We start from the raw sequence: 17,242 nt of genomic DNA on the forward strand, positions 1-17,242 counted from the left end.
AGTTGTGCAAGTCATTTTCAAAGCAGCCAGCCACCCTCTTATCCCCCTAAGCTCCCTTGCCTAACAATAGGCTGAAAGCGATTCAGTTAAGCCCTTTATACTCCGTGCACTTTATTTTCTCACTCCTTGCACTCCCAAGCATCACCACTCCTGCTTATTGGCTGTGGTGCAGTGGGAGAGGAGTGGGGTGGTGCGGGCGTGATTTTTTTGGGGGGGGGGGGGGGGGGTCCCTCATGCCTTGTCCTGAAGTCCAGAAGTGAGTAACCCCCGTGAAAGCCTCACAGACACATGATCTCAGCAGCACGCCACGGAGGCCAGTGGCAGGAAACCCACCCACCATGTGACTAAGCCTCCTTTCATTTGGTGCCAACATTTTTCAATGAGTTTGTCTTAAGGCCCGAATGGCTATTTCCCTCCCTCCTGCCCTCCTCTCCTCTTGCTCTTCAAAGGGAAAAAGCGATTAGATAATATGAAAAAAAAAACAACGAAAAAAACAAGTCTGTCGTTGGCAGAAGGGTGGGTGGGATGGATACATTTAGACTTGGAGGAAAAACAAGGGAACGCCCCCCCCCCCCCCCCCCCCCCCCCCAGCCACATCAAGACGTTCCCTCTCTCCAGCCTGTCCACATAATGACTTTCCCAGAGTCATCTCCCCGGAGGCCCTAGCGACAACTACGCGTTAATACAATTACCTGAATCAATCATGGAGGATCATTACAATAAATACAGATTGTGCGGAGGTTCACTTTGTCGTGGTCGGTTCGGCTGGTGGGTGTGCCCACGCTCACAAAGGCTAGAATAGGTGACGGGTAAAGAAGAGAATAATTCTCACCCGGGTGTCTGGCACTCTTCCATGGGACCCATAACGCTAGGCTAATTTGATTAGCTAGGTCCATCGTTCTCACTTGATGCCTAAACAACCCCCCCCCCCCCCCCCAATGAGTCAGCCTTGTTGTGGACATGGTGCCCCAGTAGGACAACTCCGCTCCACATATCAAAAACACTAGACGAGTTCCATATTTTTTCTTGAAGTTTTCCACAAGGCTACGTTGCAGCCTGCTATCTGAGCCAAGAAAGAATAACAGCGCATTCAGGCCAGAGGCCTCAACGACTGCGCTCAGAAAGCTCAAGTTACGGAGGCACGACACTCCCTCCTAGTGGCTGAAATTGAGAATAGCTTTTTCCGTCAACACGGTTCCACCAATGAAACTCTCAACAACCTGTATATGAAAAAATAACCACATAAAAAATAAAGTCGACTTGGATCCCTGCGAACGATTATTCGGTTATTCGTTTTTTTTTAATGGCCCATCTCTAATACATTACAGGCCATTCTTTGGCAACAGCTCATTCCCCTCTGGCCCCACAGAAAAACTCCAGTCTTTTCAACTGCGTTGCCAAATGTTTTTCTTCTCACCCCATGTCTTTTTCCTGGAAAGGTGTCAACTGAACTGTGATCCCAGTGAGTGACTGAACTGTGATCCCAGTGAGTGACTGAACTGTGATCCCAGTGAGTGACTGAACTGTGATCCCAGTGAGTATGGAGACTATGGACATTTTCAAACTCCAAGAGAGCCCTGGCTGAGGTCAAATAAATGGAAATTAGCCTTTTGAAGTTCCCCATCATCTTCAGAGCAGGCGGAGATGAAATGAAACAGCTAGAACTCCCCAAACTAAAAAAAAAATAAAAAAATTGAGTAATAGCTGAGCCAGATAAGAGCACTTACACGCTACTGTCCGTCATGGACATGGAGTCGTCCGTCATGGCATCGCTGGAGATCTCGCTGTCGTTGGCACTGGTGGTGGGGGCGAAGACGTAGCCGGAGTTGACAAAGTACGGGCTGGTGGGGTCTCCGCGACGGTGGGACCTGCAAAAGACACAGAAGTGTCCTTGTAGTGGCGGTTCATTAACCTGATGTAGTGGGTAGAGCTTGACCATCTATCAGAGGTTTATTAGCTGTTCAATGCTGTTTTTTTTTTTTTGTTGTTTTGTTTGTTTTGTTGTTCTCCACAGATTTCAACAATTTTGCAAGACTTCAGGGCCTCAGGAATGTGTCAACAGTATCAGAGCTAGGCTATTTTTTTCTTTTCTTTCTCTCCCCCTCTCTTTCATGTCCCCTCCCCCATCAGGGGGTGGGGGGGGGGGGGTCAAGCGAGCAGCCCAGCTGTATGTGAATGAACAACAGCACTTCCCTTCTCTCTCTCTCTCCTGCTATCTCTCCACCCTTTTGTTTGGGCAAGGCCCCTACTCTACTCCCGCACTTTTCCACCCTCTGAAGCTCACTCTCTCTCTTTTCTTGGAGTGTCCCCCCCCCTCTTTCTCTCTCTTTCTCTCATGTCTTCTATCCTACGGTCTGGGGCCCCTCCTCATACCCCCCCCCCTCCAACACCTCCCTCCTCCTTTCTAAAGTCTCTCTCTCTCCCTCTCTCTCTTTCTACTCTCTCCTGCTGTGTTGCATTCCTGTTCCAGTAGTGAAGGGGGTGGACAAGGAGGAAGGGGGTAGAAGAGGAGGGGAGGGGGGGAACTTGAGCTTTAGAGAGAGAGAGAGAGAGAGAGAGAGAGAGAGGAGAGAGAGAGAGAGAGAGAGAGAGAGACAGGGGGAGAGAGAGAGAGAAAGGGGGAAGAAGGGCCTCTTTCTTTATGAGAATGCCTACTGCCGGGAGTGCTGTGAGGAGAACCTCAGCATGACTGAAGCCGTAGGCCCCAAGCTCAAACCTGACCTTTGGAAGGTCCGCGCAAAAGAGTCAGGTATTTAGCACAGCTGGGCTCTCTGCTTCACCCCCCCTCCCTTCCTCTCTCTCTCTTTCTCCCTCTTTTCTTTCTTTCATGATCTCCTCCTTCCCCTTTCCTGTCTTCCCCTTCCCCTCCTCTCGTCTCTCTCCAAAGCATGCTTAGTCTCTGTCAGACAGATTTCTCAAAAAGGAGAGATAAAAGCCATGGATAGAAAGGAAGGAGGAAGAAAGGCAGGCACACACACACATCACAAGCAGTGGTTGAAGCTGCTGAACCAAGCTGGAGATGTGTTGTTGTTATTGTTTTCTATCAGTTTGGAGGAAAGTGGCTAAGGTTTTCGGGGGGGGGGTACAGTGTAGCAGCTAAATTAGTTCCACATGTTTGAGATGGAAATTGGTTGACCTAAAGAGATGGTGAGGGGCAGGGGAGAGAGGGGGGGGGGATGCTCTCTCGCTCCCTCTTCTCTTTTGGTGAAATAGCAGAATGTCAGGGAGCCCACGAGGAAGCCGAGAGGAGATGCCCTGATGTCAGCGGTCCCAGGGCGACGTTCAGATCCTGACTCAACCCTGGGCCACTTTACACATACATCAGCTAAACAGTCTCCCGGCCCTGCAGCGCTCCCAGTGTAACAGCGCTGTCAGAAACTCACTTTCGCCTAAACACTTCCCCTGCTTTTAAGCCGGCGTGTATTGTACATCATCTAGACTAAAAATTTAATTAGGCTACTATGAAAAAAGGCAATGCTGTGATGGACATAATTTTTGACCCCCACACCTTAATCTCACAAACTTTTTGGTAATGTGATGGGAAAAGTGTGGATTATCTCCAAATTGCACTTTTCCTACTGACACTGAAAAAGAACAAGACACCAGTGGAAGCGCGCTCTTGATAATTGTACCCAGATGTGCGGTCGGTTTTATCGTGCGGACAATACTCGGAACGGTTTAGTGAGAAACTTTGCAAGTGCTCTTTGATGCACGCACGCTCATGCATAAAATCCCGTTTTCAAATACGTTCCTGGCTTCAAGAGTTTTCAGCTGTTGGACAATATGTGGGATGAGATCGTAAGAAGAAAAGAGGGAGAAAGAAAAAGCCAAATGCTTTCCAGAAACACTTCCACTTTCATCTCCGACCAAGAGACCAATATCTCCGCTTGGCACACACTGTGTGTGAGTGAGCGAGTGAGTTAGTGTGTGCAATACGTGTGAGTGTGCATCTGTGCTACCATAGCTTTGTATTTAGTGTGAGGGTGTTTTGTTCATAATTAGAAGTCTGTTAAGATTTAAGAGAGGAATATTGCATAACTCTACAAGCGTACATAGTTTCTTGTAACAGCAGCAGCGGATATAAGGCTTGGTGCCTATATTCATGCCTGAACCCGGAGGAAAGGTTTCAAAGCACAGGAAACTTGAGCAAGCCAGCAGAGGGCTGCCTGCAAGACACCATTTACTTAAAAGGAAGGACCAGATGCATTGATGTTTTTCACCCTCTCCTCCTCTCCACCCTTCCACCCCCCCCCCCCCCCCCCCATGACTAACTGCAGGCAGAGGGCACAAATATACAGGCATGTTCCCCTGAAACCCTTTGATCGTGTGTCTTTATCTCTCACAGGCATTTGTGAAATAACTGGTTTATACCCTGTAGTTTGACTGGATGTCAAGATGCTCCAAAACACCCAAAAATCGACATATTAAAAGTAAATACACACTAATAGCTATACAGCAGTCTACCTGAAATAAAGAGCACAGCGCACACGTGCAAATCTTACCTGCATCCATTCTCCAACACTTCAGCTGCTGTCCGAATGGTGGCTGTAGCCCTCAGGGTTTTTGCAGATAGTCCAACCACAGATGCTAACGTTTTTGCCTTCAAGTCATTACAACTCCACTCCTCTTCCTCCATGAGAGGAGGAAGGTATCCGCACATCAACTTGAGGCTCCCGAGACCGCTATGGTTCACATACGCTGCGTTCTCACACCCGGTGCGCACGTATTCGAGGTATATGTCAGAAGTTAAAAACATCTGGTACGCGTTCTCTTCCATAGTTGACTGAATTTCCGTCTGTGCTTGGTCAAACATCGCAGAGTCTATTTGTTGTTTCTTAATACTATCCCTTATGAAGGTCTTGGTGGCGGGTTTCAACTGCTTGGCGACAATGCTGTTGTTTTCAATGTACCGCTTAAAAATAACTTTGGCAACTCGTAGCGTTTTGGTATCCTTTAAGTCCATCTGCCTGAAACCATTACAGGCGAACCAAAAGTCCAAAGTGTCCACGCATTTCTCCCGCTCCAGAAAGGTCCTGAAAAGGTGAGCACCGTCTTGGTCGCCCAGGAGAAAATGCAAAGACTTGGTCCACCGGACGAGGGGCGAGTCCGGAGACGCGCTCCCCTCTGGTTCTCCCAGTCCATCTTCGTTCCTCCTCGGCGTGGAGCCGGGAGGAGGTGCGACGGGGGTCGCTTCTTTAGCCTTGTTCTGGGCTCTCATTTTGGCAGATTTGCTGGGGTGGTGACATGACGCCTCTCCCTCCTCCCCCGGTACCGGAGGACGGGGAGCATCTTCTCGGAAGCTACTGCTGCTGTGCTCCGTAAGCGCCCTGCTCATGGCTGCAGCTCCGGTTGTCGTGTGAGAGAGAGTGCCGTCGTGCTGCTCCGAGCTCCAGTGTAATCCTTCTTCTCACTCTCTCAGAGCAGCGGGGGAGCTTCTCGGCTCCTCTTCACTCTGAAACACAAAGTATTGATCTAATCAAAGCCAGATCCTGCTCACTTCAAAGGCAGACATCAAGTAAACAGTCCCTTTCAAACCCTCGCCGGGTTCACACAGAAAGAAAATATGAAAGGCTTTTTCCATTTCATTTATCTATTTATAATCTAAATGAGAGATCAACTAGCAGCCTACATTCACAATATGCATTGATCTGTCACATCAAAACCATTTCTTTTTTACAAGAATAATCATTTCACAGAAGAACCGTATATTCGTCACCAAAACCATATTCTTAACTGTGGCTTACACGTGTTTCTCTAACGAGTCCATGTCACAGGCTTCAATTCCAATTAATTCCCAATCTGAACATATAGTCTGCATTACAACAAGCACATGAATCCGGTTCCCACACACAACACTTCACTTGGTCCTCAAACCCAGCGATGCCAACACACGGGCACAGCGAGCCGCTCATGCGTAAAATGTTATAGCGACCAACTGCCTAAACATGAGTCCATAAAGACCATCTGCACCGTGTTTGAACCACCAACACACCGAAAACAGCAGCTGGATAACCAGCGTATAGCCTACTGGCAAAAAGTATATATCATGTGTTTCAAATGTTATAATACTCACTACAGTCTTTACAGGCGTGCAACAACGATGTAACTACACTGCTTATTGCGGCTACGACCCAGTGGATGAATGACCGCGAAATACGCGCGTCATGCGTAAAACAACACAAAAAAAGAACACCAAATGCAAGACATACCATTTCAGAACAAATCCCAGTAAACGGAGTAAAAAAATAAATAAAAAAAGTGGGGCTACTCCATGCTCCGTGTAGAACTGTAAAATCCAACCAAATCTCCAGATAGTAATCCAATGAAAAAGCGACGCCGGATTATTGAGTAGTGTTAGTATTTCGCGTGGTGCCACATGTGTCCTATCTCTCACAGCGAAACTAGTGTAGTTTATAATGTACCCTGGCCCACTCCACAACTGACCTCAGAGTAGGCAGGAGCAGCGCCTATGTATATCTGTGTGGGGGTGTCAAACCCTCGAGGAGGTGAAGGAGGGGGGGACCCTACAGAAGAATACGTCCCACTTTGTTTCCTCCCCAACTAACGTTGCGAGAGAGCCATCAACCAACAAATAATCTGTTTTATCTAGGGTACACATTCGTAGAGACGCGCATATGCACAATTGATAAGCTACTTATCTGTCTTAGCGTATTTCTCGCCCACAAACAAGAAACATAGCCTACATTTCTCAACTTCAAAGCATTGCAGCAACACATCAAAGCGGCGACCGAGAGGGGGGGGGGCTGTGGAACAGCGTCCTCACAACTTACCATCGGTGCACCCGAGTAGCCGTCCTGATTATTATTATTATTATAGACGTGAAACTAACAGCCAACAAGTATTCCAAACGACAGTGCCTACAATCGCCGCTGTTTCTCTCCGTTCTGATGTTGTTTATCACAAAGGATCATTTCAATATATAACCGTGAAAAAATAGAAGCGTTTCCCCCCTTCTTCCCCAGGTAGTGTTTCAAGCAGTCATCGCAGGCGGTAGATCTCCTCCAGGCTATTTCAAAACCAACTGGGCTGAGGGTTTAACTGTGGACTTCAAAGTGAAGAACCGCTGGCCTGGTCCCGGAAGATAGATACAACAACAACTACTCATCTTTGCAATAACAAAAAGATGGAAGCGGGACAGAGATGCATTGTATCACCCCGCTTGTTCTCCACACAACACATAGACCCGAATACGTACCCGTGGACAATAGTCGGCAGTGTTTTAGAGGGCAGACGCGAGCTTTTTCGACGTAGCAAAGTTTTTACTTGGTTGTGAGGACCTTATCAAAGACAGGCAATCTCGAGCCAACTCCCCGAGGCTTTGGGACGTCAGAAGTAAGTGATCCACCGCCCCAATAGCATTATCCTTGCAATCCTTCTGTTGCTACCACTGCCCTGGTTGCTACATACACTTTTAAAAGAGACATATAGTAGCTACTTTTGTTGCCCTTTTGTTGCTATTTGTTATTTTAACCCTTACGCTTAAGAGGATGATAGGAATAAGGGGAATAAAAAGGTGACGTTTACAATATTTCACAATGATTTGCCAGGATTTTAAAGATTATATTATTATTATTATTATTATTATTATTATTATTATTATTATTATTATTATTATTATTATTATTATTATTATTATTATTATTATTATTATTATTATTATTATTATTATATATATTGTTTGGCAGTAGCCCAAACTGAATGATCCTAGAGTGGAATCGTTAAATAATTTATATATTAATCACACACTATAAGCCACACAGGCATCAATATAACACTGTCCTGTTCCATGTAGCCTATATGGAGAATGGCTAGCGTGACGTTCTGACTGAATTGGACACAGAGCAAAGGCAAGACGTGTTCTCTATGCATTTAATTCACATGACTTTCCTAATGTCATTGTGGCAGAATCTTAAAGAGAAGGTTAGACAGTGATCCAATCCCATGGTACTTCAAAGGCCATATTGTCCCTTTGATGTTGAAAATTAACTTTAAAGCCTCAATCCATGATTTTTACCATATAAATGTGGGGTATATTCACATACATTTTGGAATAGTTTGATCTGTAGATGGAGCTATTTGGAACTTTCTTACCCATCGTAAATCGGAATATAGGTCTGTATTACTTCAGTGTTCACAGATATCGCTAACGTAAACAAACCATTTATAGCCACAACATGCAGCCGATTTCGTCCTATTGTCTATAGTGTTAGTCCTTGTATCAAGAGCTCAGTCATTCAGCTACAGAATGAAATTATGTCTCCATTCTGAAGTCTTAATTTCTGGTGGTGGGGGCTACCCATTTGTTTACATTTGGATCACTTATTGGGCTTTTAAAGGAGAAATATAATTCTATAAGTCAAAGAATCAAACATTCTCAAAAAAGTCTTTTGAAGTCCTCGAGTGTTGTTACTTCATGTGGGAGTATGTGTGAAGAATTAAGCGTGTTGTAGAATTAAGAATGCTGTAGAATTAAGCATGCCTGTCACTTCTCCTATATGTCCTAATGTGGTACTTCACATGTCAGGATCCGGTCTAGTTTAACCCAAAATCTGCTGTTAATGTTCCTTTTTCAACCACATTCCCTCACTCTGTCCATACCAGCCATCCCCAAAGTCAGGTTTAAGTCTATTATGGCAAAGTGATATACTTTGCAAAACAAAGATAAGGATCAAATGTAATCTCTTGCAGTATGAGTTAGCACCTGCATTTTGGTAGCTGTTGAATGCTGAGTAAGATTAGGGATAAGGAATTCTATGACAATAAACTGCTGTTGTTAGGATTTCCAATTTAGATAGCGTATATACTCTCTGTACTTGCACTCTTCCGAATGCGTTCAGTGGCTTAATTGGTATAGAGACTATACCAGTCTGCATAAGGTTCCATATAGTACATTTTATTCTTGGATTATTCTGTTCAGTTATTCTGCAGATTGATTCATATATTCCATACTGCTACTGATCTATGGTAAATCAGTGCTGAGACAGAATGCACAAAAAAACAATACAACTATTCATTAGTTCAAGCATGGACCACACATATTCAAGCATTTCGAGGGTGGGAAACATATACATTGTGCATCAAGAAGAAAACGCTTTCCCGTGGGGGGGGGGGGGGGGGGGTTACCCGATAAGGACTGCCACATTGCTGGGATGTTGCTAATGTTAGCTAGCTGCGCTGACGTTAGTTGGTTGCCGGTGCCGTACTGACATTAGTGTTGCCAATGACAGAAGGGTAATGGCTAGAAGGCAACCACATTACAGTCACGGCAGCTTTATGAAACTCTGCGATTAACATGAGAAAAATCAACCCTTGTTTTCTTGGTACTACGACAACATAGGAGTCCTGTTGATTACATTGATATCACACCAATCACCTCCTGTATACATGTTATTATTGGGGGCGACAGTGGCTCGGTAGGTATAGAGGCAGTCGTCTGGTAATCCGGAGGTTCCTGGTTCGATTCCCGCTGCTCTCGGGCAGCGTGTCGAAGTGTCCTTGAGCAAGACACTTAACCCCTAACTGCTCCCGTTGAGCATGTCGGCACCTTGCATGGTTGCCTCTGCCGTCGGTGTGTGAATGTGTGAGTAAATGGGTAAAATGTGAGGAACAAATTGTAAAGCGCTTTGGATAAAAGCGCTATATAAATGCACCATTTACCATTTGTTTTCTTGGTACTACGACAATATAGGAGTCCTGTTGATTACATTGATATCACACCAATCGCCTCCACACGTGTTATTATGAGTCCAGCTTAATTCCAATCTGCCACTGTCATACAGTGTGTGTGTGTGTGTGTGTGTGTGTGTGTGTGTGTGTGTGTGTGTGTGTGTGTGTGTGTGTGTGTGTGTGTGTGTGTGTGTGTGTGTGTGTGTGTGTGTGTGTGTGTGTGTGTGTGTGTGTGTGTGTGTATAAGCAACATATAAGCTGTATAAGCACACCAGTGTGAAGCCATATATATTCAATCTGTGTAGGGACAATTCACTGTTCTCTGATATTTCAGCAAACACCCCCGATGTTGTTGTTGTTAATGAGAATAACAGAGAGGTTCTCATCCTAGAAGTTGGCTGCACGTTTGACTACAGTCTAGAGGAAGCCTTTACAACCAAAATGTTAAAGTATCAACTGTTAGAGCATACCATATCACAACTTGGCTACAACTGTAAACTTTTAGTCTTCATATTTGGAAGCCTGGGTCATGTTCATAAGTTGGGTGTTAGAGGCCTTCAGATGGCCGGTCTTCCGAAGAGAAGAGCCAAACAATTAGCAAGATATTGCTCAGTGTCAGCAATTATTGGCAGCCGCACAATTTGGAGAAGACGGTGCTATCTGTATCCATGAGCTGTGTGTTGATTGTCAGGTTCATCATCCATGTGTGTGTGTAACTTTGGTTGCCATTGTCAATTTGGGCACGAATGTATCAGAATAACCCACAATGTACAAGTGCACTGATAATATTTGTGTCCTTTAAACATTGTCTTTATGTGGACATAAATAAAGATTCTACAATAGAAAGTGTGTGTGTGTGTGTGTGTGTGTGTGTGTGTGTGTGTGTGTGTGTGTGTGTGTGTGTGTGTGTGTGTGTGTGTGTGTGTGTGTGTGTGTGTGTGTGTGTGTGTGTGCGTGTGTGTGTGTGTGTGTGTGCGTGCGTGTGTGTGCGTGTATGTGTGAGGTCATCCACAGCCACTGTTTATGTGGGAGGGCTCTGTAAAACAAACAGGGGCCACACATCCTACAGCCAAAATGCTCAATACTGCCAAAGCCTTCAGAGTGAGAAGTGCCTATACTTGTCCCTGCGATGGAGCTCAACAGCACCCAATTGGGTCACTGTGAAGTCATGGGGCCCTTAAGTGCATTTAAGCTATGGAATACGTCTATCTATTGTTATCTGTGCAATGGTGTCTTTAAAGTCACTCTGAAGGAAGAATAGAGATAGTCTTTTTTTGTATGGAGAACATTCTTTTAAGTGGGATATTTGACATTAAGGATAAGACCACAACTTCAGTCAAATTATATTAGGCTGCACATATCACAGCAAAAAAAAGACCACATGGAAAATTGTACAGCGATTGCAGTTAAACGTTTTTCTTTTTTTGCTGATATGGAGGAAGCTTGGTTAATACTTTTGTCAGTCTTTTCCACCCTGTTTTAACTCCAGCCTGTTTTACAATTTAAGAGAGACGTTGGTTTCTAACTCATTTCTATTACAAATATAGACTTACAACCAGGGCTAAATGATCACTAAGGTCCAACCAAAACGTGACCCTATATCTTAACATAGCACTCTTCCTTTTAATTCAGTCAGGAAGCATTGTGAAGATTCATCTACATACAATATTCCACATTCATGTACATTTGCAGAAGTGAATCCTGCACAACCACACCTGTTGACCCCTAAGTGCCCACTCTTCTGTTTACCAGTGGCAAAGGAAGGAGAATGCTGTAAAGTAGTCCCTGAGTGGCCCTTTTTGATGTTGACCCTAGCCTGACCTCTTTGTGGGGGCCCTAACCATTTCACAGGAAGATCCAAACACTTAAAAAGCACAATACAGGATGAGAGTGCCACCGTCTTGCTATTAAGCCCCAATAAAATGGGGTGACCTGGAGGCTAATTGAGGGCTCGTGCTAGGGACGAAATTAAAGGCATCTGTTGTATCACTACAGACTGGAAATGAAACTCCTCTTTAATTACACCTTCTATTAAATCAACAACACAGAGAAAGTAGCTACACATTTCATTACTCCGGCAGGTGTCGGAGGAGGCTATGAGGTCTGTTACAAGACGGTGTACATCGTGGCTTTATGTAAAAATAGCAGAACCGTTTTGTTTCAACCACAGTTAATTATCTGTCGATCATTTTGTGCACATTATGTTCTATGTAGGCATTGCACATTTCAGTTGATTATGTTCCAGAGGTTCCATCGTTAAAACGGTAAGCCAATAATCTGTCTTTGTTGATTTATGGCTTTTCCCATTTGAGAGTATACACAATTTTGCTATATATATTCCGTCCCCGTACTCTATGCTTTCACGAAAATCAACAATAAATTCTACACTGCGCCGTTTGTCATTCCTTCTCCCACGCGAGGCCTATACACACCCATGGCAAATTGCAAATAACCCAATATTTGGGAGTTCAAAGGCTGTGGTGGGTTTGAGTGATAATTTTGGCTGAAGCATCCCCATAAACACTAATAAAATTAAGTGCAAGGGAGGGAGGAGGGGGGGGGGCGTGGCCTGGCATCCCTTTGAACAGACCCTGTGATCAGTCCCCCCTCTCAATTAGCGTATTGTCCACTTCTCCTTTCAGCTGGGAGGGGAGGAGAGGAGGGGAGGAGGGACCCCCCCCCCCCCCCACAGCTTCCCTTTGAAGTGATTATCCCTTTATCTCAGGCCTGAGCGAAGAATATCTGGGGGGACAATGGCAAATTAAAGCCCATATGGAGAGAAGCGTGAATGTCTGTTTGTAGGCTCAGAAACGGGTAGAAAAAAAGAAAGATATAGAGAAAGGAATGGAGTCGTGAGAGAGAGATAGAGAGAGAGGAGAGGCAATTAGTATAATTCTGCTATAGCATAGCGTCGGGGCTATCTAGACCCCCATCCCAAATAAGTAAAGTTTCAAGTCAAGCTCGTGGCTGAAAAATGACACTTGTGGCCGAGTGGCTTTGAGTTGTGACGAAGAGCTAAATTAAAGAAAGAAGGGGGAATCCGTCATGATGGACAGATCAAGAGAGAGAGAGAGAGATTTGTGAGCTGCTCTGACATCCAACGGAATACAACCACCATAAAGACTGTCAATCATACAAGCAATTCCTTCTGTAATGTACTGATTTCTTTTGATTTCTCAGTTTGATTGTTTTGTTTTGTTTGGCTTTGGCAATGTAAACGTATGTTTCCCATGTCAATAAAGCCCATTTGAATTGAATTGGAGAGAGAGAGAGAGAGAGAGAGGGGGGGGGGGGTAATAGATGGATGAGCATGAAGGGGAGTGCAGTTGTCAGCAAAATCTGATGGCGGTCAGGCAGGCAGGCTTGAAGAAGATACAATTAAAGTGTGGAGTTAAGAAGGGCTTTGAAGTCCGACATGGTTCCTAACACCCTTAAAGTTTGAGAAGCCAGCCATTCATCCGCTTGTTATGGCTTGTTAAGACCATTCCCTTTAAAGGGCCCCAATTTGAGAAAATAAACTTTAATTTAAACTTTAATAAATAAATAAATAAATAAATACGTTAGCCAAAGTCAAGGAGAGCGGTTGACAAGAGGGGGAAAAGTGTCAGTAACACAGGAGGGATAAAAAAACAAAAACACGATGGTCGTCTTTTAGAACTTGTTGTTCTGAACAGGGATTTGCTGCGAGTGGGGGTATGGGTGAGGGGGGGCGGGGGGGGGGGGGGGGGGGGCGCGGTACATGTGAGCATTGAAGATGAATAGTTACCTCCTCTTCTCACTCTCACTCTTTTTTTGTTTTAATCCTGTTTTGCAGCTTAAACGTTTAATAATGTATAGAAACAATGTCTGTGATGCTCAGCCTAATCCATTTGGCCAGGGACACACACACACACAAATACACGCACACACACACACACACACACACACGCACGCATGCATGCACGCACGCACGCACACACACACACACACACACACACACACACACACACACACACACACACACACACACACACACACACACACACACACACACACACACACACACACACACACACACACACAATATCACTCTCTATCTCTCTCTCTCATGCTCCTTCTCTCTCTCTCACACACACACACACACACACACACACACACACACACACACACACACACACACACACACTAACTTTCCTTATGTAAAATTGCATCCTGTTCGCGTCAATACTTTTACCAACGGATTTCCAGTTCCGCGTGCGCGTTCTGCGATCTGATTGGCCATTGAAGTTTCTGGTCGTGTGACATGTGCGGCCAATCGTGTGACGCCTGTTTCTTTCACCGGTTTGTCTTAGAGCAGGCCAATAGAACACCAGCCGTGATTCATCAAATTTGCTGATGACACAGTAGTGGTGGGCCTGATCTCTGCCAACGACGAGAGGGCCTACCTGGAAGAGGTAGAGAATCTGTCACAGTGGTGTCAGGAGAACTGCCTCTCCCTGAACGTCAGCAAAACAAAAGAGATGATTGTGGACTTCAGGAGGTCGGGGGTCAAGGACTACAGCCCCCTCAGCATCGACGGGGCACCGGTTGAGAGAGTGAACAGTTTCAAGTACCACGGAGCCCACATATCCGAGGACTTGACGTGGACCACACACATTGACAGTGTTGTGAAGAAGGCACGACAACGCCTCTACTTCCTCAGGCGCCTAAGGAAGTTCCAAGTCAGTCAGAAGATCCTTAAGAACTTCTACTCATGTACAATAGAGAGCATCCTGACTGGCAACATCACCTCCTGGTTTGGGAATAGCACTGCACAAGACCGTAGCAGACTACAAAGAGTGACACGTTCAGCCGAACGCACAATTGGAGGGGGGCTTCCCACCCTCCAGAACATTTACAACAAGCGGTGCAGGGGTAAGGCTAAGAGAATCACCAAGGACTCCAGCCACCCGAACAACTGCCTCTTTGAACTGCTGCGGTCAGGCAAGCGATACCGGAGTCTTAAGGCGAGCACAGAAAGACTCAGAAGAAGCTTCTATCCCCAGGCCATCAGGCTGCTCAACGAACAATAAACACTATGCAACAACCATCAAATGCACACAGCACACACACCCACACACACACACACTCACTTTAAACAAACAACACACTGCAGCACCCACTCTCCACACTTTAGATCACCTAAACACACTTTATATTTATTGGTAAAGGATTTGCACTACAACTCGTACACCTTACTGTAAATTGTACCTAAATTGTACCTCATCCCATTTCTGCTTTGCACTATATAGTATTGTATATTAGTACATTGCATAGTATATTGTATATTGTATGGTAACTCAGTTACTTCTATTCTGCATCGAACATTGTACATATGTCTATACTGAACACTGTGACCTCTATTTTTACTTCTATTTTACATGCTATACTATTTTATTTCATACTTATTTTATTTCATACTTATCTTGTCTAACACAGTCTCTGGAGCGTAACAGTAAGAAGCATTTTGTATAAAAGTATTCTGTACTTCTGTATGACAACTATTAAAGAAACTTGAACTTGAAACTTGAAACTCCAAACACTAACCTTAACCAACTTCGAAATAGTCGCCTAAGCTTAACCAGTGATAAACTAGGCGTTAGGTAGTTTGCATGCCGTTTGAGGCGGAAATGGGCAAAGACACAGGCGTCACGCGATTGGGCGCACATGTCACATGACCAGAAACGTCAGTGGCCAATCAGATCGCACCAGAAACGTCAGTGGCCAATCAGATCGCAGAACGCGCACGCGGAACTGGAAATCCATTGGTAAAAAAATAGACGCATCCTGTTCATTGCCTTTCCTTATCTTTTCAGATGCCCCACAAATACAACCAAAACCAAGTGCTGACCAACCAGCCAGTCAAACAGCTAGACAGACAGCTGAGCTGGCCAACCAGCCAGTTAAACAGCTAGACAGACAGCTGAGCTGACAACCAACCAGTCAGACAGCTAGACAGACAGCTGAGCTGACCAACCAGCCAGTCAGACAGACAGATGGGCTCACCAAGCAGCCAGTCAACAGCTAGACAGACAGCTGAACTGACCAACCAGCCAGTCAGACAGCTAGACAGACAGCTGAGCTGACCAGCCAGACAGTCAAACAGCTAGACAGACAGCTGAGCTGACCAACCAGCCAGTCAGACAGCTAGACAGACAGCTGAGCTGGCCAGCCAGCCAGTCAAATAGCTAGACAGACAGCTGAGCTGGCCAGCCAGCCAGTCAGACAGCTAGACAGACAGCTGATCTGACCAACCAGCAGTTAAACAGCTAGACAGACAGCTGAGCTGGCCAGCCAGCCAGTCAGACAGCTAGACAGACAGCTGATCTGACCAACCAGCAGTTAAACAGCTAGACAGACAGCTGAGCTGGCCAGCCAGCCAGTCAAACAGCTAGACAGACAGCTGAGCTGACCAACCAGCCAGTAAAACAGCTAGACAGACAGCCTACACATGTTCGCTGCTTAGAGCCTCAGGGAATCAGCTCTCTGGCCCTTATTTACAATATCGAAATGCAAACCTATTGTCATTGCTTTACCTATGCATGCCTATGCTCCTCTTATAATGAGACATATCCTCTTATAATGTGTACTTGTTTAGTTGTGTTTTTGTATGTGTCCTTTATTTAATTGTTGTTGTTGTATGTTATGTGTTCTGATTCTGAATTACATTGCACAAAATGTGGGACCCTCTCGAAAAACGAGATACAATGATACAATAAGATACAATAAAATAATTTCAATATATTAAAACGTTTATGCACTCATTAATTTCCATCATTGTACATTTAAATATGCCCTGCCCCCCTCATGCTTGGAACCTATTTCTAACATGCTTCCTATGATCCTTCCTATCCTTCCTAACAGCCTCTCTATGCTTCCTAACATGGTAAATTGACTGCATTTTATATAGCGCTTTTATCTAAAGTGCTTTACAATTTATGACTCACATTCACCCATTTACTCACACATTCACATACCAACGGCAGAGACACAACCATGCGAGGTGTCAACCTGCTCATTGGGTGCAGTTAGGGGTTAAGTGTCTCGCTCAAGGACACTTTGACACACTGTCAGGAGGTGCCAGAATCAAATCGGGAACCTTCTGATTATCAGACGATTGCTCTACCTCCTGAGCCACTGTCACCCCCAACAACATTCTAACATCCTTCCTTTCACCCTTCCTATGCTGCTTTCTGTGCTTCCTATCACCCTTCTTGTGCTTCCTAACATCCTTACTGTACTTCCTATCACCCTTCCTGTACTTCCTATCACCGTTCCTGTGCTTCCTAACATCCTTCCTATGCTTCTTAATGTGCTTCATGTACTTCCTATCACCCTTCCTGTGCTTCCTAACATCCTTCCTATGCTTCTTAATGTGCTTCCTGTGCTTCCTAACATCCTTACTGTACTTCCTATCACCCTTCCTGTACTTCCTATCACCCTTCCTGTGCTTCCTAACATCCTTCCTATGCTCCCTAACATGCTTCCTATTACCCTCACCTGCTGGAATTCTACTGAGCACACATTTCTAGATTTA

At 45.1% G+C, this 17,242-nt stretch overlaps 1 protein-coding gene across 2 annotated transcripts in view; it reads right to left on the reverse strand.

The window, feature by feature from the left end:
* The window catches only part of LOC311231929 (axin-2-like), a 21,123-nt gene extending 14,694 nt beyond the window's left edge, over positions 1–6,429 (reverse strand). For both annotated transcript variants that reach the window (XM_084318563.1, XM_084318562.1), the window contains exons 1-3: positions 6,210–6,429; positions 4,503–5,452; positions 1,728–1,868 (exon numbers count right to left, since the gene is read on the reverse strand). In XM_084318563.1, coding sequence (XP_084174689.1) covers positions 1,728–1,868; positions 4,503–5,335 — 974 coding nt within the window. In that variant the 5' untranslated portion in view covers positions 5,336–5,452; positions 6,210–6,429. The remainder of the gene's footprint in view (positions 1–1,727; positions 1,869–4,502; positions 5,453–6,209) is intronic.
* Positions 6,430–17,242: the final 10,813 nt, after the last annotated feature.

Source organism: Notolepis coatsorum (assembly GCF_963971535.1).
Source record: "Notolepis coatsorum genome assembly, chromosome: 7".
Taxonomy (NCBI): Eukaryota; Metazoa; Chordata; class Actinopteri; order Aulopiformes; family Paralepididae; genus Notolepis; species Notolepis coatsorum.